Source organism: Schistocerca cancellata, chromosome 8 (genome assembly GCF_023864275.1).
Source record: "Schistocerca cancellata isolate TAMUIC-IGC-003103 chromosome 8, iqSchCanc2.1, whole genome shotgun sequence".
Lineage (NCBI taxonomy): Eukaryota > Metazoa > Arthropoda > Insecta > Orthoptera > Acrididae > Schistocerca > Schistocerca cancellata.
Genome location: NC_064633.1, coordinates 194012453 through 194040382, shown reverse-complemented (window position 1 = coordinate 194040382; position 27930 = coordinate 194012453). Strand labels below are relative to the sequence as shown.

The 27930-nt window shown below is 42.4% G+C and overlaps 1 protein-coding gene across 1 annotated transcript in view; it reads right to left on the bottom strand.

The window, feature by feature from the left end:
• LOC126094619 (transmembrane protein 165) overlaps nucleotides 1-27930 on the bottom strand; it is a 34055-nt gene that overhangs the window by 2759 nt on the left and 3366 nt on the right. The window contains exons 4-5 of the mRNA XM_049909099.1: nucleotides 12717-12905; nucleotides 12529-12634 (exon numbers count right to left, since the gene is read on the bottom strand). Of these exons, the coding sequence (XP_049765056.1) occupies nucleotides 12529-12634; nucleotides 12717-12905 (295 nt within the window). The remainder of the gene's footprint in view (nucleotides 1-12528; nucleotides 12635-12716; nucleotides 12906-27930) is intronic.

The window sequence follows — 27930 nt, the reverse complement described above, 5'->3', positions numbered from 1 at the left end:
TTCAAATTCCTGGAACCCATAACACACAATGCAATTCTTGCCCTCCAGGAACCAGCGTAAATTCACAACACCACCTCAAAAAACTCTCCACCCCGCTCACTTCCTAATCCCGCTTTGAAGTACCACTTTCCACCACCTCAGCAACAATCTTCAAACCTCCATCACATCCCCTCATAGCTGATAAACCCTGTCTCGCAGACCTACGACATTTACCCACTCATCAAAACTCCCTGCTAACACCGCACAGAATCCACAACCTTAACAGACCTGAAACACATTAACCTTTCCTCCAGAAGCCTTAGCCCAAGTCTCACCTTTTGCCCCAGTTCCAAATTCAATCATGCATGACTTGTTAAAGACCTTCTCTTCTTCTCCCAGTCCCTACAGAGGAAACATTTTCACCACCAACCCTACCAATCAGACTCAACCAAAGACCAATTTTGAACCCTGCCTGACTCGGTTCACTCCTCCATCCAACCGTGATCCACTCCCACTGCCCCCAAATCACCCCATTAACGTTTCAGAATTTCTTAACCTCGAACCTTACCTCACCATGACTCCCCAAATCCCTCAACATGCAAACCAACCTTACATCTGCAGAAAGAACTGCAATCCTCCATCTAAAAGCTGATCCTGACCTTATGATCTTACCTGCAAACAATGCAGCTCCACCACTGTTGTTTTGAACTGCAAGGATTACCTGGTAGGACTCTGCCAGCTGTCAGATGCATCCATCTACAAACCTTGCCAGTGACCCCATTCCAGAAATTCAGCAGGATCTCCAGTCTCTCCTGAAATCCTTAGGCTGGTCCCAGAGCATATCCCCGGAGTCCATCTCTCTGCTCACCCCTACCACTCCTAGCACTCCTACCTTCAACACGCTTCCTAAAGTCCATAAACTCAACCACCCAGAATGCCCCATTGTGGCCTGTTACTGTGCCCCCACAGAGAGAATCTCTGCTCTCATAGACAAACACCTTCAGCCTATTACCAGGAACCTACCCTCCTATGTAAAAGATACCAACCATTTCCTCCACCGAATATCACAGTTCCTGACCCTTTACCGCAATGTGCCCTGCTTGTCACTACTGATGCCACCTCCCTTTACACTAACATCTGCAATGCCCATGGCCTTGCAGATGTTTAACACTACCTTTCCCAATGCCCAATGGATTCCAAACCAACAGCATCGTTCCTAGTCGCTGTGACCAATTATATCCTCACCCACAATTACTTCTCCTTTGAAGGTATTACCTACAAACAAATCCAGGGTGTGGCTATGGTCACCCACTTGGCGTCATCCTATGCCAGCCTCTTCATGGGCCATCTAAGGGAATTCTTCCTGAACACCCAGAATCCTAAACCCCTCACCTGGTTCAGATTCACCGATGACATCTTTGCGATCTGGATTGAGGGTGAAGACACCCTATCCACATTCCTCCAGAATCTCAACAGCTTCTCCCCCCATTTGTCTCACAACGTCCTACTCAACCCAACAAACCACCTCATTAGATGTTGACCTCCACCTCTAAGAGGTCTACATCAGTTCCTCTGTCCATAGCAAACCTGCTAACCACATGCAATACCACCACTTTGACAGCTGCCACCTGTTCCACGCCAAAAAGTGTCTTCCATACAGTCTAGCCATCCATGGTCATCACATCTGCAGTGACAAGCCATCCCTCTCGATATATACCAAAGGTCTCATTGAGGCCTTCACAGGCCATGATTATCCTCCCAACCTTGTACAAAAACATATCTCCAGTGCCATGCCTTTCCAGTCTGCCACAACCTTCCAAAGCCTAACTGTCTGACCACAAAGGAGCATTTCCTTCGTAACTCAGTAATAACCACGACTGGAGCAACTGAATTACATTCTCTGCTAGGGTTTCGACTGCCTATTGTCATGTCCTGAAATGACAAATGTTCTGCCCACTATCCTACCCACCCCTCCCACAGTGATATCCTTCCATCCACCGAACCTGCACAATATACTTGTCCATCCCTACACAACCTGTGCTTCCAATCCCTTACCTCATGACTCATATCCCCGTAACAGACCTAAATGCAAGACCTGTCCCACACGTTCTCACACCATCACCTACTCCAGTCCCATCACGAACAACACCTGTGAAACCAATGTAATCTACAAGCTAAGCTGCATTATATGTGGGCTTGACAACCAACAAGCTGTCTGTCCACATGAATGGCCACTAACAAACTGTGGCCAAGAAACAAGTGGGCTACCATGTTGCTGAGCATGCTGCAGAATACAACATCTTTCATTTCAACCACTGTTTCACAGCCTGTGTCATATGGACCCTTCCCACCAACACCAGCTTTTCTGACTTGTGCAGGTGGGAACTCTCCCTATGGTCCCGTAATCCTCCTGGCCTCAACGTTTGTTAGTCATTTTTCTCACCCATCCAGTCCCTTGCCTGTTCCCATTCCAGCACTACACAGCTCTCATTCCACCAATGCACCAAGTATTTTTACTTCTCTCCTTTCCCATAACCCCCCTCCCCCCCACCTCTTCCCTGCTCTCCATTTAACCTCCTGACTGCAGCTAGCTGCCCTACCCTCTCTCCATCTCATCCTTGGGTGTTCCCCAGCAGCACTTCACTGTTCCCCATTTCTACCCTGCTATCCCTCTCCATCCCTCTCCTCAACCCAGCCGCCTCCTTACCCCCTTTGTGTGTGTGTGTGTGTGTGTGTGTGTGTGTGTGTGTGTGTGTGTGTGTGCGCGCGCGCGCGTGTGTGCTATTTTTCAACAAAGGCCTTTGATGGCCTAAATCTTATATTGTGACAGTCTTTTTATTGTACCTATCTGTGACTCAGCATCTCCATTGTATGCTGAGCAGCAACTTTCCTTTTCATAATATTGTTACATTCCATCCTGGATTTTCCAATGGTTGAAGATAACGTAAGATTTAACAACTGTGATGGGACCAAAATAACCTTCGGATTCAGTATGTGATACAGAACTAAAATTGAAATAATAATAATAATAATAATAATAATAATGATGATAATAATAATGACTACAATTCATTTATCCAACAACAAGTCAATGCATATTATTTTTTATGTGTACAATTCCAACAAAAAGTTACTGGAACACAGAAGAGCCAATGAAGAAGGAAAGAAGCCTGACAAACAATGCATAAATATTGAGGGGAAAATTCTCAAAGTTGTACAATTTAATAGATGACAAAATCAGCACCAAGTTAGTTGTAATGCATGAATTGTCTGACAATATTTATTCCTACCTGATGTGCATGTAGTTACGTAATGCATTTCAAGGAATGGCAAATGCAGAGTTGAATAGGAAGACACTGTTACATGCAAATGTGAACACTTTCAAGCAGTATTTAAACTACATTTATACTAACCTGGATTAATAATTCTAAGATTAGTATGTTTTGTTTAAAAACAATGGAAACTATGTTGCAATATCAACAATATTAGGAACATGAAGGACTGTTACTCACCATAAACATGACATGTTGAGTTGCAGACAGGCGCAATGAACCTTTCAGGTTATGGCCAAAGCCTTCTTCCGAAAAGAAACATGCACACAGACATACTTCTTCAGAAAAGAAACACGCACACGAAAGATGAGTGAATGTGTTGTTGGGTGTGGTTGGCACACAATGAGGGCGGGAGGACATGAACAAGGAGGTGATGAGGACAAAAGGGGTGAAACTGTTGGATAGAGGGTATGTAAGGTACGGAGACAGAAGACTACTGTAGACTAAGGCTGGGATAATTTCGGGAGAGTAGAACATGTTGTAAGGATAATTCCCATATTCCCATCTGCAAGGTCAGAAAAGCTGGTGGTGGATGGGAGGATCCAGATGGCCTGGGTTGTGAAGCAGCAACTGAAATCAAGTGTGTGGTGTTCTGCTGTATGTAGTGCCACAGGGTGGTCTACCATGCTCTTGGCTATAGTTTGATAGTGGGCGATTCATCCTGCTGGACAGCTGGTTTATAGTTATATAACTAATGTTGGCAGTGGAACTAGTATGACATGACTGCTTTCACAAGTAGCCTGGCATCTGATGGGGTAGGCTAAGCCTATGACAGGACTGGAATGGGAAGTTTTGCATGGGTGGATTGGGCAGGTCTTGCACCTGGATCATCCACAGGGATATGACCCTTGTCACAAGGGGTTGGGTTTGGGAGTGTCGTAGGAATGGACTGGGATGGTGTGGAGGCTGAGTGGCCAATTGAACACCACTTTAGGAGGGGTCGGAAGGATCTCGGGTAGATGTCTCTCATTTCAGGGCATCATGATAGGTAATCAAAGCCCTGGTGAAGGATATGGTTTGGTTGTTCCAGTATGAGGTGGTACTGGGTGACTAAGGAGGGACTCCTTTTTAGCTGGTTCTTGGGAGGTCGAGGAGGATTGGGAGTGTGTAGGGAAATGACACAGGGTGTATATGCGGACTAGGTCTGGGGGATAGTGCCTGTCTGTGAAGGCCCTGATGAGACCTTCAATATTCTAGGCAAGGGAGTTCTTGTTACGAGGGCCAGGTGAAGTGAGAAGTTGTTGAGGTTATGGATGAACACAGATCGGATGTCTTGGACCTCAGTCCAGATCATGAAGATATCATCAATAAACCTGAAACACACTAGGAGTTTGGTGTTTTGGTGTTCTTTTGTGAAGAAGGCTTGACTGAAAGCTAAACTGTAACTATCTTTTCATCGTGACTCTGCAAGTCAATGTGTCATGTCTACAGAATTATCAATCTATCCTTTTCCTAATATCTTGTGTATTTAAATTAAGATAATGTACAGTAGTGAAAATTATCTTTTGTTTGAACTGAATAAAATTGAGCAACGTGGAGTGCAGTGAGCAAATGATTTAACTAACTGAACAGATTAATAATGTGACATAAGCAATGGCACCAATGACTGAGTCGTAGGAGGATTTAGATGCAGGCAGCAATGGCAAACAATTCACAGACAGAACTAATCACGCACACTTTGGCTGAACAAAACATTCAAACTGAAGCAATAGTAGAATTGTTATTAAATAAATTCAGGGAGCACCTCAGAAGGAAGAAAAGCACAAGCACAGGAGTTATATGATGAAGTTCAAGAGGTTTTTGATGACAACACGAAAGGTTTATATGTAGCTAAAGTGATTAGAATACAAATCATTGCACTAGAGAGTAGCTGTGAGCAAGCCGAACACAAGATTTTAGAGAAAACAGCTGCACAACACCACTGAACAGGAACTAGAAATAGTCAGAAAAGCAGTCACTTCTGACATGGAAAATGTCACAAATTTTTACAAACCGGAGCATTGTAAGACACAGGATATTCTGCAGATATTCTAGAAAGTATCCAAATAAATTCAAGTACTGGGATCACTACACACCACAAGCAACCTTAAGTTCCTGAAGGGAAAGGCTCGCACACCACAATAGGAATTTTTTTAACAGTACCAGACAATGCCATAGTGGAAATTTTGGACATACCTGATAACACCAATGTGTTGGAAAAAAAAAGAGCACAGAGTTGTAATCGGGTGTAATCTTAGGCAGCATGTAATGGCAGAAAAAAATCTAGAAAACAATGAAGTAAGAGATCCACGAGGTCAAACAGAAGATATGTACAACTTCAGAATGGTGGATGAGACCAGAGAGAAACAAAAAGCAGAAGGCATGGGCAGCTGCATCACAACTATAGGTACCAACCTGACAATCACAGCTACACAGACTGGACAGATGCATAAAGATGTTAGAAGAGTAACAACAATAACAAAGCACCTGAGCAGACTAAATGAGATTCAAACTGGAACTCAGGAGGACACACACATCACGATAGAGGAAACTACAGACGGTCAGTCATAACTCCAAATTGATGGTCAAAGGTATGGGAAGGGGTGGCCCACAAGAAAAAAGGCTACTGCACTGTAACAATTGAGGACAGACTGAAAAAGTGCTAAGAAGTGAAACAACAAAATGAAGCTCTCAAGAAATAAAGCAATCAGCAATCAATGTGAATCTAAATGAGGTAATAGTTCTATTGATTCCAGACACAAATGCAGATCTGTGTTTGGTTTCTAAAGATTTCTTTTGCAGCGTAAATGGAAACAAGAAAATATTAACGTTGCCTCTGAGTTGTATAAAACTGATACAAGCTGTCGGAAAGAGAACTAAAACCTTTAAGCTACAAGTCTGTTTAGAGACAGAGTTGACTGGAAAGAAAGTAGAACATTCATTTTCGGCTGTTGGAGATTTGTTAGTTGACTGCATTTTAGGGATTTATTTTTTATGAGAGAAGAACAGAAAGATTTACTTCTCAGCCAAGTAGCAAATGTCATGTATGGAAGGAGATTTTACTGAGGCTGACTTGCTAAGATCAAATACCACACACAGAAGGTTCTGCATTCAAATAAAAATACAAGTAGCAGGTACTGGCAACATGTCACCACAGAAAATCAACATAATGGAATGGGGGGAAATGAAAGAAATGTAAGCAGCCCTACGGGCAAAGACAGCAGAGTCTAAGTTGCACTGCCACTGCCAGCCTACGGCAATTCATATAAAAAGGAAATCACATAAAATAAAGTTATTTTACTTCATCCTTAATTAGACAAGTACCTCATAGAACAAAGTGGCCTTTTGTATTTCCTGGTACTGGACCATGATGTTGTGGTATCTCTGCTGGTGCCTAGAGAATATTGTACTAGACATTGGGACGATTTCCTGGGCACCAGCATCAACTCAGTCAAGATATAAAAATTAATATACAGTGCTGCAAGAAATCTACAGCACATAGAGCTGCAAGAAGATATAACTGCAACCATGGTAAAACTGGTCTCATTCATCCATAGTACATTTCATGAAAAATGTCCCATGTGACTGTGACTGTACTACAATAACGCCATCGAAAGATATCTACATTACAACTGACTAACCCACTTTGTGATTCACTGTTCACGGTCCCAGCTGTGGGTTGCCTATCTCAACACTTCCAGAGGCAACAAAAATTTGGTTTCCAATATCTCACATAATTACTGACCAAATTTAAAAAATTTAAAATTCTGTCACAATATAATCATTAAGAGGTAGAAATATATGTTAAAAGGTTTACTACAGACAAGACAGGTATTACAGTTAGAAACTGTGTACATATCTTGAGACAGCGTAGTTCACATCATGCAAGTTACTGTGATTATATTCATCCAATATTTGAGAATGAGTGCGTCTTGTGACTTTCAACAAACCTTGAACATAATTTCAGACCTTTATGCAACTTTTTCCAAAAAGAGATCCTGACAAGCTTGCCATTCACTATATACTTGGCTGAAAAGTATTATTTCACAGAAAAAGACCTGCAGGGGTCACTGGTTAGTTTGGAGTCCTTAGGAAACTGAAAACAGTTGGCATATACACTACAGGATAAGTAACCTAACATTACCACTGGAAACACCTCCCAAACCACAACAAACACTGAATAATGAATTCCACAGACCGAAAGTGAGGAGAGGGGCTGGTGGAATTGGTTAATACATACCACTGAGAAATGCACGGAAGTATGATTTTCGACACATACTTACGTTTTTTAAAAAATGGAAACATGATATTATTTTTAGCACAACTGAAAACAGAAACAAATACTTAATCAATGCCATTTGTTACACCGTAAAATGTTAAGTACACCCAGAGTAATTTGTAATGTAAAGTTGATGCTTGAAACTTCAGACGTTCAGTCGCTTGTTGTAACAAACGAGATCTGTAGGGATATGTTTACGAAGACTACAAGGTTTACAAGTTTAGCTGTCTCAGTGACCATATGTAGGGCTTGCTGAATTAGTCCTTGCACTCAGAATAACTGTAGTACACTGTGTTACCAGACGTCTGTGATGGCGTACTGTACACAAGTAAGAACAGAAATACGCACAGTAGGAATGTGAGAAGGTCGCAAGTACAACAGTGTGTTGTTAATTACTGTGAAAATGGTCTATTCTAAAGAAAGAGATGATACTCGTCTATGGCAGCTGCAGCCTACAGGCTGTATGTAGGAAGGTACCGGGACAGAGATCATCCAACGGGCTGCAGAATTGAAAACATATACAACAATTGTATACAACAGGTATGGTCGTATGGGTCCATAACAAACCCATCACAGGAGAAGCAGGTGCAGTTGGTATGTTAGCTGCTACTGCCGTAAACCCAGAAGAGTTCACGTGACATCCTAGAGGCAGTGCAGTGAGTCAAAGTAGTCTAATGAGCATACTTCATCACAAATTTCACCTGTATATGTTGCTGCATCAGCAATTACATGGAGATGACTTTAATAATCAAGTGAATTTCTATCAATGGGCATTAACAGAGACTGCATTGCCATTCTACCTGTTTACCAATGAAGCAGGTTTCACAAACCACGGTGCAGTAAATTTACGAAACATACATTAATGGTCCATGGACAATCTTCGCTGGCTTCAACAGGTAGAGTGACAGTGACCGTGGAATGTAAATGTATGGTGCGGAGTAATTGGCGACCAGCTCATTGGTCCTCACTTCACTGAAGGCACCCAATCAGCTGCAAAATACATCGAGTTTCTACAAAATGATCTGCCAAGATTGCTAGAAAACGTCCTGCTGGATATGCATAGACATATGTGGTATCAACATGATGGTGTTCCTGAACATTCTGCAATGAACACTAGGCTGACCCTCGACAGAATGTTTGACAGGCGTTTCATAGGACATGGCGGACGCATAAATTGGCCAACCCGTTCTCCTGACTTTTTTCTGTGGGGTAAGTTAAAGGAGAATGTGTACTGTGATGTGCCTACAACCCCAGAGATATGAAACATTGTATTGAGGCAGCCTGTGGCAACATTACACCAGATGTACTGCATTGTGTGAGACATTCATTACATGGTAGATTGCAAAAGTGTGCAGCAAATGATGGGCACCACTTTGAACATTTATTGGCCTGAAATGTCAGGACACACTCTTTTACATTCTGTAATTGAAAACAAAAACAAATTTGTAAGTTTAACTACATTATCATGTTAATATACATTTTGTTCTAATAAATCAGTGCCGTACAGTATTCTTCAGAGAAAAAGAGTAATAAAAATGTCAGCATGTGTATGTAATGTCCTGTTCATGTCTCTTCTGTACCTTTGTTACATCACTGTTCTTTTTGTATGCTAATTAATTCAGTTCTCTCCAATACACACAATTGAACTTTTGAGGAGTTACTCAAGTGTCAACTTTATGTTACAATTTACTCTGCATGTAATTAACATTTTACAATGTAACAAATGGTATTGATTAAGTATTTGTTTCTATTTTCAGTTGTGCTAAAAATAATAACAGGTTTCCATTTTAAAAAAAAGTATGTGTTGAAAATCATACTTCCATGCATTTCTCAATGGTTTGTATTAACCAATTACACCAGCCCCTCTCCTCACCTTCAGTGTGCGGGATTGGTTATTCAGTGTTTGTTGTGGTTTGGGAAGTGTTTCCAGCGGTAATGTTAGGTGACTCACCCTATTTATGTGGGGTCATTCTGGTGTTATACAAAGTGTTAATGAGTTAAACAAGTACTGTACTTCCACAACAGAATGTTTTGGTATCTTATTAGTATGTCAAAAAACAAAAGCAAGTAATAAATGCAGAAAAGAATAATTACACCTGATTATCCCCATCAACCCTTAGAAGCACTTTGTATGGAGTGTAGCCATGTATGGAAGTGAAACATGGACGATAAATAGTTTGGACAGGAAAAGAATCGAAGCTTTCGAAATGTGGTGCCACAGAAGAATGCTGAAGATTAGATGGGTAGATCACATAACTAATGAGGAGGTATTGAATAGAATTGGGGAGAAGAGGAGTTTGTGGCACAACTTGACGAGAAGAAGAGGCCGGTTGGTAGGACATGTTCTGAGGCATCAAGGGATCACAAATTTAGCATTGGAGGGCAGCGTGGAGGGTAAAAATCGTAGAGGGAGACCAAGAGATGGATACACTAAGCAGATTCATAAGGATGTAGGTTGCAGTAGGTACTGGGAGATGAAGAAACTTGCACAGGATAGGGTAGCATGGAGAGCAGCATCAAGCCAGTCTCAGGACTGAAGACCACAACAACAACAACAACAACAACAACAAATGAATCTCCATGGCTGCAAGAGTGTGCATTTGGGTGTCTGTGTGGTTGTGTGTGTGAATGTGTGCATTTTTTGCTAGAGAAAGCTTGAAAGCTATGGCAAATTCTGTTTCTTTTTACGTGTGTGTGTGTGTGGGGGGGGAGGGGGGCACTCCACCCATTGGTCCACTATAGGTGATTGATTGTCTTTTTCTTATTTTACATATTGCTCCATTCAGAAATTTCCATTATTATTTAATTTGTTGAACATGATAGTTAACAGGAGTATATATTCTACATGTATCTGCTTTATATATTCTACTTTTACATACTAATTGTCCAAGTACAGTATTTAATACATTTTTGAGTACATGTCAGATATATCTAGATATGATCTCAGGAATAACATGAGACTTAGAAGATAGACTTTTTGGCCTACCTGCCAGCCTCATATTTACATTCTATAACAGTAATGTCCAATATGACCAGGAAATGTCACATTTTACCATTTGAGAGCTGTATGCATGATGACCTTTGCACTGCGAGGTAGGACATATGTTATATCCTACCACAATCACGTACACTTGGTTACAAATATCCACAGAGTTCTATGTTTTCTAGACCAATATCGATTTTGACATCATAGCCAATCTACTACAATGGACATGTGTCATTTGATACAGAGGTAAATAATATACTGTTAAAGTAAACTTGTGTTTATACTGTTGTAAAGGAACATTTTGGAGGGGAGGGGAGGGGGTGGGGGATTGTAGACAGAACAAAGTAAGAGGGAAGCTGTGGGGAGAATAGCGTTGATGTAGATTAATGGATTGGTGTGGGAGACAATGGTTCAAATGGCTCTGAGCACTATGGGACTTAACATCTGTGGTCATCAGTCCCCTAGAACTTAGAACTACTTAAACCTAACTAACCTAAGGACATCACACACATCCATGCCCGAGGCAGGATTCGAATCTGCGACCGTACCAGTTGCGCGGTTCCGGACTGAGCGCCTAGAACCGCTAGACCACCGAGGGCAGCGATGTGGGAGACAATCATCCTGGCTTTAGTCTCCACTTGCACCTGCACCCATCACCTCCATTGGGTTTGCCTCGCCTTCCCTCCCTGTTCCTCTCATCCTCTCCATTCAACATAACCCTCATCCCAGTCAGGCTGCAACAGTGGGACAATGTAGCCATGTACGTGCATATGTGTACTTTATACCTAAAAACAAAGATGATGTGACTTACCAAATGAAGGTGCTGGCAGGTCGACAGACACACAAACGAACACAAACATACACACAAAATTCAAGCTTTCGCAACAAACTGTTGCCTCATCAGGAAAGAGGGAAGGAGAGGGAAAGACGAAAGGATGTGGGTTTTAAGGGAGAGGGTAAGGAGTCATTCCAGTCCCGGGAGCGGAAAGACTTACCTTAGGGGGGAAAAAGGACGGGTATGCACTCGCGCACACACACACATATCCATCCACACATATACAGACACAAGTAGACATATTTAAAGACAAAGAGTTTGGGCAGAGATGTCAGTCGAGGCAGAAGTGCAGAGGCAAAGATGTTCTTTGCCTCTGCACTTCTGCCTCGACTGACATCTCTGCCCAAACTCTTTGTCTTTAAATATGTCTGCTTGTGTCTGTATATGTGTGGATGGATATGTGTGTGTGTGTGTGTGTGTGCGCGAGTGTATACCCGTCCTTTTTTCCCCCTAAGGTAAGTCTTTCCGCTCCCGGGACTGGAATGACTCCTTACCCTCTCCCTTAAAACCCACATCCTTTCGTCTTTCCCTCTCCTTCCCTCTTTCCTGATGAGGCAACAGTTTGTTGCGAAAGCTTGAATTTTGTGTGTATGTTTGTGTTCGTTTGTGTGTCTGTCGACCTGCCAGCACCTTCATTTGGTAAGTCACATCATCTTTGTTTTTAGGTATATTTTTCCTACGTGGAATGTTTCCTTCTATTATAACCATATGTGTACTTTTGTTGATCAGCTCTGAGGAAGAAGCCTAGCAACAATTTCCATCTCATTTATGTGCCTATCAATTACTCAACTGCTCGATTATACAATGAGTGGTTGCCTTTACCCCCTCCATTATTCGTATTTCACTCACGACTTTCCAGCAGGTTATGGAACTTCATTTGCAAGGCACAAGCTAAAATAACACAAATGCACACGTTACACTCTTGTGTGAAACTCGAATGGTAAAAAAGTTTAAAACTGTGATTATCCAACCACTTTCCTGAAAATTAACAGCAACCCAGCTCAAACATTAATGTTTTCTCAATAATAAGGCTCGTTACGCTATGTGGTAAAAAATGGGTGGATAAATTTTCACAATATTACATATTTACTACCCCTACTTATACAGCTGTACACAAATTATTAACAAAACTTCATACCTGTCCTCACAGAAATCTTCTGTGCAATCATTCTTCCACCAAGAACAGCCAATCCTGTACAAATTGCGTGACCAAAAATTCCACCAATTGTTACACCAACTACATCCTACAACAAATAAAGATATAAATTTAGATTAAAAAATTCTACATCATTCAGTCACACATGAGAACATAACATCCGAACATACTTCTCTTGCAGCAAGGATGATAGTGGTCAACTGGGAACGATCGCCCCATTCTGCGACGAATGTGAGAGTGAAAGACTGCAGAAAAATCCGTGAAATGAAATGCAGAACACTTCTGCCTGGTTTGGCCGACTTTCTTATAACTCCTGATTCAGGATCCTGAACAAGTGACGCAGCTGCTTCTTTCTCATACTTGAACAAACAAAAGGATTCATGTAACATCAATTCAACAATTTTTTATATGTCAAGATTTTTCAAAAAAATGTTAACAGTATTAGATTTTAATAATCATTACTATGTGTCATAATATATTTAAACATCAAATGGTACATAAAAGTAAACAACACAAGCAGAAGTGAAATTTTAGGTTCATCCAGATTCAGTAGATCAAATAAGAAGTTGTATCATTCATCTTTGTTGTGAGATTAAACAGAAATTACAATCAACTACATGTAGAAAAATTTCTTCCCTTTAACTGGATTCAGACACAGGTATGGATAAGTTATGTAACAGATATATTTTTTGAATTTAGGGTTATTTGTTAACTAACTCAAAAGGGTTACAGGAAAGGAGGCCAATCAGCCTACAATTAGCAAATCCCCAAGTATCATGAAAAACACAGTAGGCAAGATGAGAGAGATCAATGATTAACAAATGTGAAAAGAAGTGATGTTACTTAGTAAAACTTGTGTATTGAGCAGGCCTTCAGTATCCTTGAACCAGTATTGATCTGCACATAAGGACTTCACACGGATGACACTGACAACATCCCTGGGAATTTTCTTCATGAAAGGTAAGAATCCTCAACTTCGTATGTGACATCTAACAAGCGACAAAAGATACGATACGGCCCAGAGTAGCACTTTAGGAACTTCTGTAGTCCCACTTTCTGCAGTGGCTTAAAAATCCATAAAAATCTCCTGGGCTGTATCCCACTGGCAGGTGCTTAGCATTATAAGCCCTTTCAGTCCTTTTACAGAAAGTCCAAACACAGTACACGAGACAGTTCTCTTGCTTCTTCACTCCTGGTGATGAGTTTTTTAACATAGTCACCCAGTTGAAACAGAAACAGTACATACAATGTAATTTTGGCCTCATGGCCATGGAGCACAAAGAATAGTGTGATGCCTGTAGTGTACTGCTTCACTGTGTTGTATGCGAATGTCACAGTGGTCAGTACTGCAGCCCAGCCTCTCTGTTCGACATCAATGTATATTAAGAGCATATCTGCCAATATCTTATTAAAGCATTCTTTGAGGTCATTCTTCTGTGGGTCATAGGCAGTTGTTATCTTGTGACAAGTCTCAAATGGATAACTTTTCTGTAGTCAGAGATTGTTACATGGGTGACTCCTTGCTCCAAATGTCGTCTTCTACAAGGAACCTTGCCGTTTACAGAGCTTCAGCAATCAGCACATCTGTTGTGATAGTGTAATGAGTGAGGTAGTCAGTGGAAATCAACATCAATTACCATTTGTCGACTTCGGGAACCTCCCCGAGAGGTCGACTCCAATATTGTGGAATGACGCCTGCTGCAGGTGGAGTTAGTATCAGATCCCCAAAGATAATTTTGGCATGTGCTCTGCTGCCGGCATTACTTACAGTGGCTCACATAGTGTAACATACTGGCAGAGATCTGCATCTGATTCCGTCTAGAATCTTCATGAATCTGAGGTGACCAGATGTTGGAGTGCCATGGAAATACTTTAGGAAAGCTGGCAGTAGATGAGCTGGGATGATGTGCAATCATTTACACTACTTTGGATCATAGGTCCTCTTATACAATGTTTGGTTTAATAATTGGAATTATTCTCTGGTCAGTTTCCCTTCAAGGTTTCTATGATTTTTATCAATACTGGATCCTCCCTCAGCAATGTGATTTAATGTAGAGATGATTGAGATTTCATTCACAGTGTTGTGTTCCACCAAAGAATTTCCCGAAAGGCAGTTGGCGTCATATGTTTGCATCCACTTTTGTATACTACTGTGACATAGTAGTCCTGAAGCCTCAGTACCCGTCTCACTTGCTGACTGATGGATCCTTTAGGCTAGTAAGACAGCACAGAGAACAACAGCTTGTCAATTGTGAATGGTTTGACAAATAAATCTGGCCAGAACTTTATGATGGCCCAAACAATTGCATAGCACTTTTTCTCAGTTGTAGAGTAGTTCATCTTGAAATATGAGTGTGTTCTGGAAGCATGAGCTATCACTTTCTTGAATTTACACTAAAACTGCACACTAACCTCACATCCGTTACTGTTGAAATGAAGTTCTGTCTCAGCATTCTTGTCATACATGTCTGGGACTGGAGAAGCTGCTAGCATTGCCTTATGGATAAAGGAAGTTCTTTCTTGCACCTCTTTCAAGCAAAATTTGGCACTTCCCAACAGTAGTTCTTGCCTTGATACAGAAGTCCTTTATAAATTGGTGGCAGTGAGAGCACATTATGACGAAACTCCACACATCATAAATGTGTTGATGAGTCAGAAAATCTATGATTACTTTCATTTTCTCTGATAGTGACAATTCCATTTCTCTTTGCTAGCTGCCCCAAGAATTTTACTTTGTGGTTGGCGAAGAGGCACTATTTCAGATTCAGGCAGAGTCCTGCAGCCTGAAGGCACTTCAACACAGCTGTCAGGTGGTTTAGATGTTCTTCAAATGTTTTTAAAAATGACATTATCATCCAGATAGCAAAGACATGTAGTTAACTTGAAGTGTTGAAGCAAGTTCCTCATCATACATTCATAAGTAACAGGAGCATTAAATATTCCAAGTGGCATAACTTTGAGCTAATGGAGGCCATCAGAAGTTATGAAGGCAGCCTTTTCCCAGTCAGCCTCATCAATCCCAACTTGCCAGTGGTCCGTCTCCAAGTCCATCATTGAGAAATACCTTGCTCCTCAAGCAGTCTATGGTGCCATCACTGTGCAGCAATGAGTAACCATCCATTTCTGCGATTCTGTTCAGCACTCGGCAGTCAACACAGAAGTGCCATGTATGTTCCTTCTTCACAAGAAGAAGACATTCCACTCTGAATGTTCAATGATCTCATCTTGCAGCATATTCTCACTTCTTCCTGAATTATGCATTGTTCAATACAAGTGCTGGCAAACTGGTGGATGATCCCCAGTGTTGATACATTGTTTTACTATAGGCAGTGTGGTTTATCTTTTTTCCACTCTGGATTTGAAAGCACCATAAAATTGGCACAGAACGGCTAGCACTTGCTGACACTGTTCCTACATCAGGCCAGATCCTATTCGCGGTTCAGTAGTAGCTTCCTCCGTTGTGCTTTCTGTAGTGGTATGGAGCATGGTTCTTTGTTAATGGTATCAAGTACTCCTTGCTGGACTGTTTTGGTTGTTGCAATGCACATGTCTTTCAGAATGCTTTGTGTCTGCTCATGACAAATAGTTATTCAATCTTCTCCTTGACAACCTGTGATGTTTATGATCATCAATGGTAATGTACATATCTCTGTAAGCCCAAGTAGCTTTTTGCAATTGATCCCCTATATCACTAGGATTTCAGAACTGTGCAGAAGCGAGTTATCCTTACAACACTTTCTCTGCTCCAGAAATTATCCCAGCCTCAAACCACAGTAATCTACAGTTCCCCACACCTTCTGCCCAACAGTTTGCACCTCCTCTGTCATATCATCCCCTCTCTCTTCTCATCTCCCAGCCTGTGTGTGCCACCCTCTGCCAATCCACCTACCTGTCTTTCACCTTCCTCACTGCTCCCCATTTTCACTCCCCATTCCCCCTTCCCTCCCACACCTACCTCACTACCCCACAGCTTTCTGAAGCTGCGCCTGTTGACTTTCTATTTCCTGCACAACCCACCAGACAGCACTCTTCACTACCCTCATCCGTACCCTGCTATCCCTTTACTGCCCCCTCCAGATTGCTGCTTCCATTCTATGTGACAGTTGCATTCTGGTCTGAGATGCTGTAGATGGTGGCTATCGGGCCTATCTGCAACTTTACGCTGAGTAACAATTTATCTTTTCCTTATATTGTAAATACTAAGTAACAAATATTTGCTGGTGATCAGATCTGAACTTACAAATCACAGCATACCAGCCAGTGAGACTAACCACTACTCCACATTTCATGCTGCATTACTTGTGGCAATAGTTCCATGAGGCAGCTGCAAGTTATCTTAAGGTGAGGTTATTTGAAGTAGCTCATCAATTTATACAACGGTTCAATAGAAAAGTGCAGGTGCCCTGTTGCAGGATTACAACATCACCGCAGAAGATGTTGATATTGTGACTTTTCCGTGAGTAATATAAAATCTATGTTTAGCACTAGCTACCAATGCCAGAGTCTCATTAGGCAGTGAAAGGTGGTCCATGTGGGAAAGATAATTGTGCTATCACTGAAGCCTCCTACTAAACAACTACATGGATAAAATTATATCAAAAGCAAAATGAATTTTCACTCTGCAGAAGAGTGTGTATTGGTTTTTAACTTCCTGGCACATTAATACTTAGTGCTAGTCCAGGACTCTAACCTGTGGGCAATGCCTAGGTCCCAAGTTCGAGTCACGGTACAGTCAGGTTTTAAAACCTTCCAGGAAGTTTCACATTAAAAGCAGTTCACCATTACAAAATCACGACTCGGGGAAAGTCCCAATATTAATGGCTATAGAAATGCGTAATATACATCATTTTGTAGTAATAACTAAGGATCAAATACTAAATCTGATCAAGTAAGGTCATTTATGAAAGTGTACAAAGAGCAATTCAAAGTCAAAACTGTACAAGTTGGGTTCTCTATAGATAGTGTATGCAACAGAATCAAAACGCAGCCTACAACACGATTGGATGCAATATTTTAAACACTCAACATTAAAAATTTTGATCTGCAATGCATGTGGAAACAGAGTCAGGCGAAGAATACTGTACATCAGTTATTAGTGTGATAATGTTGATAATTCTGTGTACCTCTCGATTTGTCATTGACACTGAACTGCCATCAACATAGGACACAATGCAAAAGAAAAGCAAGTTGTCTATAAACAGTGTCTTGCAGTAGTGTGCCCACTTATCAACCAAAGGCATTAATGTATGTAAACTGAAAGTAAACTACAGGTCACAGAACTATGAAGCACACATCATGTAGTAAGTTGGTTGGTTTAAAAGAGGGGGGAAGGGATCAAACTACAAGGTCACTGGTCCCTTGTTCCTAATAAAACAGTGCCACAAGTGTGAGAATAAAGCAGACGAGACACACAACACAAAATGGAAAGAAAGGAAAAATCACAAGAACAAAGGAAAGGCAACAAACACTAAAAGGAACAAAGGAGGACAAGAAAGCATAAGAGAGATGCTAGAAACAGGAGAGTAAAACAAGCACACACATTACGGTGGCTGGCCAACCACGAGAATAAATAGGAAAAGCCATCCACTCTGCAACACATTAAAACCTCCACCCTAAAAGAACTAGGGTGGAGAACACAGAGAGACAAAGGACATGGGCTTAAACTTAGATCAAATGATAAAACCCACCCTCACAAATAAAATGAAGAACTAAATCAGCCAATGAGGAGTTGTCAGAAAAATTGAGCGGCAATGAGTCCAGTAACTCAAGATTTCGTCGAAGGGCAGTCAAAGTGGGGCAGTGCAACAGAATATGGGCCACTGTCAATCGGGCGCCGCACCGACACTGAGGTGAGTCTTCACGGTGCAAGAGGTAACCGTGGGCTGCCCAAACGTGGCCAATGCGGAGCCGGCAGAGGACAACTGATTCCCTGCGAGAGGTCTGCATGGAAGACTTCCACACATTCGTAGTCTCCTTTATGACATGCAGTTTGTTGTGTGTACTGTTACGCCATTTCATCTCCCAAAGCCGAAAAACCCTATGGCGTAGGTCAAAAAGCAGGACAGGTTAAGAGATGCCCATCTCCAGAAGAGGTTTCCGCGCAGCCTTTTTGGCCAGCCTGTCTGTAAGTTCGTTGCCTGGGATGCCGATGTGTCCTGGGGTCCACACAAAAACAACTGAACGACAGGACTGGTCCAGGGCACAGATGGATTCCTGGATGGATGCCACCAAAGGATGGTGAGGGTAGCACTGGTCGACAGCTTGTAGGCTGCTCAAGGAGTCAGTACACAGAAGAAACGATTCTCCAGGGCATGAATGGATATACTGAAGTGCACGAGAGATGGCCACCAGCTCTACAGTGAATACACTGCAGCCATCGGGCAAGGAATGCTGTTCAATATGCCCTCCATGGACATATGTGAAGCCGACATGAGCATCAGCCATCGGTGTGACCTCAGTACTCGTCAAGAATCGAGAGGAAGTGGCAGCGGAGAGCTGCAGGGCCTAGGTGTATACCATGGAGGTGTACATGAATGGTCCTCAAGTATAGGTGGTCAAGGCAAGGACTCCAGTTCAGAAACAAAGGATCGGACACAAACTGCAATTGGAAGCCCTGACCTGGTCCGCCGATGTGGGAGACGAACAGCCGTGGGTGGCAAAAGGAGACTGTGATTCGGATGCGCAGGAGAACTACGAATGTGTGCTATGTAACTGGCCAGCAGTTGTGCACGCCTAACCTGCAATGGAGGCACTCCGGCTTCCACTTGGACGCTGGTCACTGGACTTGTCCTAAAAGCTCCTGTTGCTAGGCGAACACCACATTGGTGCACTGGGTCGAATAAACGCAACACTAATGGTGCCGCCGAACTATAAATCAGACTCCCATAGTCAAGGCGGGATTGAACAAGGGCTCTGTAGAGCTGCAGCAGCATAGAGCGATCTGCACCCCAATTGGTGTTGCTCAGGCAGTGGAGGGTATTGAGGTGCTGCTGGCACTTCCACTCAAGCTGATGAAGGTGAGGAAGCCAAGTCAATCGGGTGTCGAAAACCAGTCCTAAGAATCGATGTGTCTCCACTACAGTGTTCTGGTTCTGGATGAACAGTACGACTCCGACAGAAGTGCGTAACACACGGCTTTGTGGCAGAAAACTGGAAACCGTGGGCTAGAGCCCATGACTGTGCCTTGTGGGTGGCTACCTGTAGGCGCCGCTCAGCAACACCAGTACTGGTGGAGCAGTATGAAACGCAGAAATCGTTTGCATACAGAGACGGTGAGATGGACGGCCCTACAGCTGCTGCTAGACCATTAATGGCCATTAAAAATAGACACACACTCAATACACAGACCTGCGGGACCCCATTCTCCTGGATATGGGAGGGGGTGGGGGTGGGGGGTGGGGGAGGACTCTGGGAGGCAGCAGGAAATTCTGGATAAAAATCAGAAGTTGGCCTCTGAGACCCCACTCGTATAATGTGGCAAGGATATGATGTCGCCAGTTTGTGTCGTACGCTTTTCGTAAATCAAAAAAGACAGCAACCAAGTGTTGACATCTGGAAAAGGCTGTTCAGATGGCAGACTCTAGGGACACAAGATTAGTGGTAGTGTGACCCAGGCAGAAGCTACCCTGACATGGAGCCAGTAGGCCACGCGAGTCCAGGACTCAACCGAACTGCCGACACAATGTACATTCCAGCAGCTTACAAAGAACATTGGTGAGGCTGATGGGCCGAGAGCTATCCACATCAGGTGGGTTTTTACCGGGTTTGAGCACCGGAATGATGGTGCTCGCCTGCCATTACGATGGAAAGATGCCATTGCACCAGATCAAGTTGAAGATGACAAGGAGATGTCGCTTGTAGTCAGATGAGAAATGTTTAATCATCTGACTGTGGATCCGATCTGGTCCAGGAGCTGTGTAGGGGCAGCCGAGAGGACTTTCCCTTCCAGCCACAGTTTGAGAGTGCTAAAGGCTGGGGGAGGAAGGGGGGTGGGGCGCAATTCTCCGATGCAGAGGCTCAAGCATAGTTCTCAGCAAAGTGCTTGGCAATCGCATTTGCGTCAGTAGATAACACGCCATTTATGTTTAACACCGGAAACACCTGTTGGGGACCGGTACCCGAAAACACATTTGATCTTTGTCCACAATTGGGAAGGCGACGTATGGTGCCCAATGGTCGAGACATATCTCTCCCAACACTCCTGCTTCCGTTGTTTGATAAGTTGGCGAATGCAAGCACGGAGTCATTTAAAGGCTATGAGGTGCTCCAGGGATAGGGTGCCGCTTATGCCGCTGTAGAGCTCGCCAATGCTCCTTAATTGCTTCTGCTACTTCTGGCAACCACTAAGGGACTGTATTTCGCCAGGGGCACCCTAAAGAGCGAGGGATCACGTTTTCTGCCACAGAAACGATTGTTGTAGTCACCTGCTCAACCATCACATCGATGTTCCTGTGCAGGGGAGATTCAAAGGTGACAGCAGAGGTGAAAGTTTCCCAGTCCGCCTTGTTTTAAAGCCCATCTGGGCAGGCGTTCGTGGGCTTGACGCCGGGGCAGTCACTATCACACAGGTTGTCATGAGCTCAAGTGGATAGATAGGAGAAGTCCTCAACTGCAAATTGATAAATCAATGGCCGAATAACTACCTTGAGCCACACTGAAATGTGTGGTGGCCCCAGTATTTAAGAGGCAGAGGTTGAACTGAGACAGTAAAGTTTCGACATCTCTACCTCAGCCAGTAAGCACGGTGCCACCCGACAAGGGGTTATGGGCATTTAAATCTCCCAAAAGTAGGAAAGGTTTAGGGAGTTGATCAATCAGTGCACTTAATACATTCAGGGATACTACACCATCTGGAGGAAGATATACATTGCAGACAGTTATTTCCTGCGTAGTCCTTATCCTGACAGCCAGTTTCAAGAGGGGTTTGAAGGGGCACAGGTTCAACTACAGACTGAGTTTAGGACATAAACACAAACTCCACCTGACACTCGATTACAGTTGCTACCGTTCCTGTAGTATCCCTTATAGCTGCGGAGGGCAGGGGTCAGCATTGCCAGGAACCAGGTTTCCTGGAGCACAATGCAGAAAACAGTCGTAAAGCTTAACAGTTGCCGTAGCTCGGCCAGGCGGTGGAAGAAACGGCCGCAATTCCATTGGAGCAAAGTAGCATCTTCAGCAAAATGTGTCAAATGGTACATTATACACAATAATGTAGCCTGCTATACTGTTCTATCTATAGGCCAGTGGAGAATAAGTAAATTAGTAACACCGATGGACAATGGCTTAAGGAATAATAGAGGCAGTGAGTAAGCTTACTATATGCTAGGAAGATTAGAAATAGTATCCCAACAACACTTGGGATCAACATTCAACCTAACGCATTTTTGCAAGTTTGATCCATGAGATCCTACTGTCAGTGCTGGAGGGGCCTCTGATGTCATGCTCTGTAGAGTGTTAGGTGTTGTCAGTCACATAACCAACAGAAATTCTTGTGTGATGTGTAGATCAGTACCTATAGCATCACCTGAGGATTCTTCTCCTTCCTGGTCATGGGGTTTCATTTCTTGAACATATCTACGTACAAAAAAAAAGCACCCGTAGATGAATATTTGCCCACATTCCCAAAATCATGTGTTACTAAAGAATATTCATTCCATATTTATAGAATGATTCATAGAGAATTTACAAGCACATTCTCTGTATGCTTGGGGCTGGACTAGTTGTTTTATTTTAAGATGCTTGAAGGGTAAGTTTAACTTTCCTAGATCAAAATCTATACACAGCCAAAATGGAGATGGAAAATGACAACTGCTTTTACACAGACACAAAGTCTTGCATTTGAACCTTGTCGTTCCACTTCTCAAACGAAAAAAAAAAAAAAAAAAAAAAAAAAAAAGGGGGCAAAAGACTAGGAACAAAATAACACACTACACTTTCTCTGCTATAAGTGCAACACCATTATCTTCACAAGTGGAGAATGTAGGATATAATAGTGCAACACCATTATCTTCGCAAGTGGAGAATGTAGGATATAATAGTAATGAAAGCTTTGCATAGGGAAAAATAACTCTCAAAGTTTCCAAAAGAAGACAGAGCAAAATGCACATCTCTGCAGGATCTTATTTCACAATGTTAACATGTTTACCCATAATGGGTACAAAATATAAACATTTCTTCGGTAGTTTAAAATCTGCATATCTCTACAGAGAAGGAAACAATCAGTGACAGTCTCAAATTACTTGGAAGCAATTACATTCTATAAGTCTCCTACAGCAAAGTAGTATAATTGTTACTCTAGTACAGTCAGTCAGTGAAATCTCTGATAGATGGCGGCACTGTTGATGGCTTTCACCTCAAAGCACAAATGGCTGCAGACAGAAATAATAGTCACCTACAGAGATGCAGCAACACTAAGGCACCGTCATACAAAATCTTGTTACATGATCAGTTGAGGTAGATGTTCACTTCAGGCCCACTTCAACAGTCAGGTATCTCTTCCCTCAGGCTCTAGTATAGGTGTAAGAATGGTTACAAAAAATTTACACTTATTATAAAGTCGAACAACTGACTGTCAGTGTAAGTGGATTTAATGCAATGAACATTAATACATGAAGAGGCTGGAGACTAATAATAGCAAATGAGGCAAAATACTTAAGTGTAACCTTTGAGTTAGTGTAGAATATGATAAAATCTGTCAGCACTATATGGTTACTACAAAGATATACAACTGTGTATCTTACCTATCAAGGAACTGGGACCCTACAGGGGATATGGTGTTTTTTATTATTATTAATGCCCTTGGTGGTAGTGCATATATAGTGCATATGGCTGTTTCATTGTGTGCTGCAGTTGGCTACTGGTAACTGTTTGCACAATGAATGGTGGGAAGTGAACTTGATGAATCTTAAGTTGGCAGCAAATCCAAATGCTCATTCATAATTTCCACTGGTTCATAAATAATGTTAGCCGACATCTTGTTCTATTAGTTTAAATTGAACCACATCATCTGAATTTTCAGCAAAATTAGAAATAAGACATACAAGTAGGTTACTCCAAATGACAGACATGTATCTCGGGCCACACTATGCAACAATCTATTACGACACTCGTATTCTCATGTTGAGATCTGTTGGCTTTAGTAATTCACAACAAAAATGTCACATTCCAACCTAACTGACGCATTGGGATTCGCTACAGGTCAGTCCATCAGCACAACTAGATTTTTTCCATTTATATTTGTTGGCTTCACAAACTCTCACGGAAACAATCACATTCCAACCTAAAATACAGTCCAGGCTTCACTAAAAGTCAGTCTGTCAGCACATCTAGTTTTCCTCCCACTATCCACATTGAAAAAAATGTCATCTATACTTATCTTCTGCCAAAAGATATCATTATATTCACCAATTCTCAGTAGCTACTACAGTGAAGAGCCAAAGAAACTGGTACTCCTGCCTAATATCGTGTAGGGTCCCCTTGAGCATGCAGAACTGTCGAAGCACGATATGGCATTGACTCTACTAATGTCTGCAGTAGTGCTGGAGGAAACTGACACCATGAATCCTGCACCTGGTGCTCTTCTGAACAGCACGTTGCAAGGCATCCCAGATATGCTCAATAATGTTCATGTCTGGGGACTTTGGTGGCCAGCAGAAGTGTTTAAACTCAGAAGAGTGTTCGTGGAGCCACTTTGTAGCAATTCTGGATGTGCAGGGAGTCACACTGTCTTGCTGGAATTGCCCAAGTCCGTCGGAATGCACAATGGACATCATGATGCAGGATGCTTACATACGTACCACCTTTCAAGAGTCTTATCTAGACATATCAGGGGTCCCCACGCCATGCCAGTGCCTCCACCAGCTTTAACAGTCCCCTGCTGACATGCAGGGTTTATGGATTCACGAGGTTGTCTCCATACCCGTACAAGTCCATCCGCTCAATACAATTTGAAACGTTACTTGTCTGATCAGGCAACATGTTTCCAGTCATCAACAGTCCAATGTTGGCGTTGACCCACCCAGATGAGGTGTAAAGCTTTGTGTTGTGCAGTAATAAAAGTTACACGAGTGCGCCTTCGGCTCTGAAAGCTGATATCAGTAATGTTTCGCAGAATGGTTCACATGCTGACATTTGGGGTCGACCGAAGTGTCCGATACCACCTGTCGGCTTTGACCCGTGACGTAAGGCTGTTGTGGTGTGTGACGTCACGACGGCGCGGAATTTAGTTTGTGAGAGTGGTGTGTTTGTAGGTGCCGTTATGATGCGATCGGTGGTGCTCTCTGGGTGTGCGTTAGGTGATGTTTTTGTTTAAGTTTGCGAGTGTGGCGTCGTGTGTGAATTTTGGTAAATTTCTTTTTTTTTATGTCTTTGGTAGGTATAGATATGACTGACAGGGTCAACAGTTTTCGGTTGTCTCTAATAAAATTTGTTGAACTATTCGGATTTCTGGATGAAGTCGTGAAGTGTTCAGTATGTCATGAAGAAATGAGGCTTACTTAAAGTTCCGGCGTCTCTGACCAGGAACGGCTGTATGTGGAGATGTCGTAAGGATAACAGGTCAAGGGAAGTGTTTGATCCCAATTTATGGTATCAGGAGCTGCTGTTGAGCTATATAGTTCAAGGGAAGTGTCCAATTCCAGATGATATTGTGTTTAGTGGTATTTGGGGAGTTTTGTGATGTCTGTTTTTTTCGTCATTTTGCATGGTTTTGTATGGGGGTGGGTGTCTAAATTTGTATATATTTATACATCCAAAAACAAAGATGATGAGACTTACCAAACAAAAGCGCTGGCAGGTCGATAGACACAAACAAACACAAACATACACACAAAATTCAAGCTTTCGCAACAAACAGTTGCTTCGTCAGGAAAGAGGGAAGGAGAGGGAAAGACGAAAGGATGTGGGTTTTAAGGGAGAGGGTAAGGAGTCATTCCAATCCTGGGAGCGGAAAGACTTACCTTAGGGGGAAAAAAGGACAGGTATACACTCGCGCACACACACACATATCCATCCGCACATACACAGACACAAGCAGACATTTGTAAAGGCAAAGAGTTTGAGCAGAGATGTCAGTCGAGGCGGAAGTACAGAGGCAAAGATGTTGTAGAAACAAACTGTCCATTCGCATGAATGGACACAGGCAGACAGTGTTTGTTGGTAATGAGGATTACCCTGTGGCTAAACATGCCTTGGTGCACGGCCAGCACATCTTGGCACAGTGTTACACCGTCTGGGTTATCTGGATACTTCCCACTAACACCAACCTGTCAGAGCTCCGGAGATGGGAACTTGCTCTTCAGCATATCCTCTCTTCTCGCTATCCGCCAGGCCTCAATCTCCGCTAATTTCTAATTTCAATTTGCCGCCGCTCATACCTCACCTGTCTTTCAACAACATCTTTGCCTCTGTACTTCTGCCTCGACTGACATCTCTGCCCAAACTCTTTGCCTTTACAAATGTCTGCTTGTGTCTGTGTATGTGCGGATGGATATGTGTGTGTGTGCGCGCGAGTGTATACCTGTCCTTTTTTCCCCCTAAGGTAAGTCTTTCCGCTCCCGGGATTGGAATGACTCCTTACCCTCTCCCTTAAAACCCACATCCTTTCGTCTTTCCCTCTCCTTCCCTCTTTCCTGACGAAGCAACTGTTTGTTGCGAAAGCTTGAATTTTGTGTGTATGTTTGTGTGTCTATCGACCTGCCAGCGCTTTTGTTTGGTAAGTCTCATCATCTTTGTTTTTGGATGTATTTTTCCCACGTGGAGTGTTTCCCTCTATTATATTTGTATATATTTAGTTTGTCCCCACCCAAAACTCCCTATTTCCCGTGTTTGTCCTGTTAGTGTCATTACCCTTTTTGTGGAACGTATGTGTGTTTGTCTTTCGATATGTTTTCATCTTCATAATGTGTACGTAATGATTTTATATGCGCCATATTGTAATCGTGGTTTATGGTCGTTTCCGCCATATTTGTGACGTCATGAGTCAAAGCAGACTGGCAGGATTGAACGCTTCCATATTTCCGACATTTGTTGATGGCCCAGCATTGCAATCTGGAACAATTTGTTGAAGGGTTGCACTTCTGTCGTGTTGAATGATTCTCTTCATTTGTCATTGGTCCCATTCCTGCAGGATCTTTTTCCAGCCACAGCGATGTCAGAGATTTGGTGTTTTACCATATTCCTGATATTCACAATACAATCGTGAAATGGTCATATGGGAAATACCCCACTTCATCGCTACCTCATAGATGCTGTGTCCCATCGCTTGTGCGCTGACTATAAACTCTCTTAAATTTTGATAATCTGCCATTGTAGCAACAGTAACCAATCTAATAACTGTACCAGACACTAGTTGACTTATATAGGCACTGCCAACCGCAGTGCCATATTCTGCCTGTTCACGTGTCTCTGTACTTGAATACCAGTTCCTTCAGCGCTTCTGTGTATATACTATCATCGGATTGCTGCAACTGATCAAAACAAATTGCCAATGGCAATACACAGCAGGAGAGCCTGGTACACTGTAAGTGCACTTTAGTCATGCCTCCAGATATATTCAAAACTTCAAAATAATCAGATAACAATGGGGGAACAAGGTCGTTCAGTGGAATGCAAATGCAACTACAGAATACAGACTGTACATATTAAAATCAGTTGGTTCTGTCAAACTTACAGCCAAACTATGGTCTTCCAAAACTAATAAAGACTGCAGATAAATATGTAGTCACAATCTCAATGTAAAAGAAATTGCTTGTTTTCATGACACACTCACTGGTTTAGCCAACTCACAGTCAATCTTCCAACCTGAAACTTACCCTAGACCTCACCCTATGGTACAAATCAGTCTATCAACATAATTTTCAATCCAAGTTTGTAAACATCACATCCAAGTCTAAAACTGTACTTTGTAAACCACTATGAAGTCCATGAGAGACTATACTTCCCATTCAACCACTTATTACGGTTTTTCCCTCATTTCATTCACAAACGGAGTCCAGGAAGAATGATTGCTTAAATGCTTCTGTGTGTGCTGTAACTTGTCTCATCTTGTCTTCGTGATCCCTTTGAGTGCCACATAGGAGATTATAATATATTTCTAGATTCGTCACTTCAAGTTGATTCTAGAAAATCTGTAAGTAGATTTTCTTGGGATAGTTTGCATCTATCTTCAAGCATCTATCAGTCCAGTACTTTCAGCATCTTTGTGACATTCCCCCAATGGTCGAAAGAACCTATGACCATTAATGCTGCTCTTCTTTATAAACATTCAATATCTGCTGTCAGTCCTATTTGGTCTAGTTCGCACGCACTTGAGCAGTACACTACGATGGATTGCACAAGTGTTTTGTATGCAATATCCTTTGTAGTCAGATTGCATTTCTCTAGCAT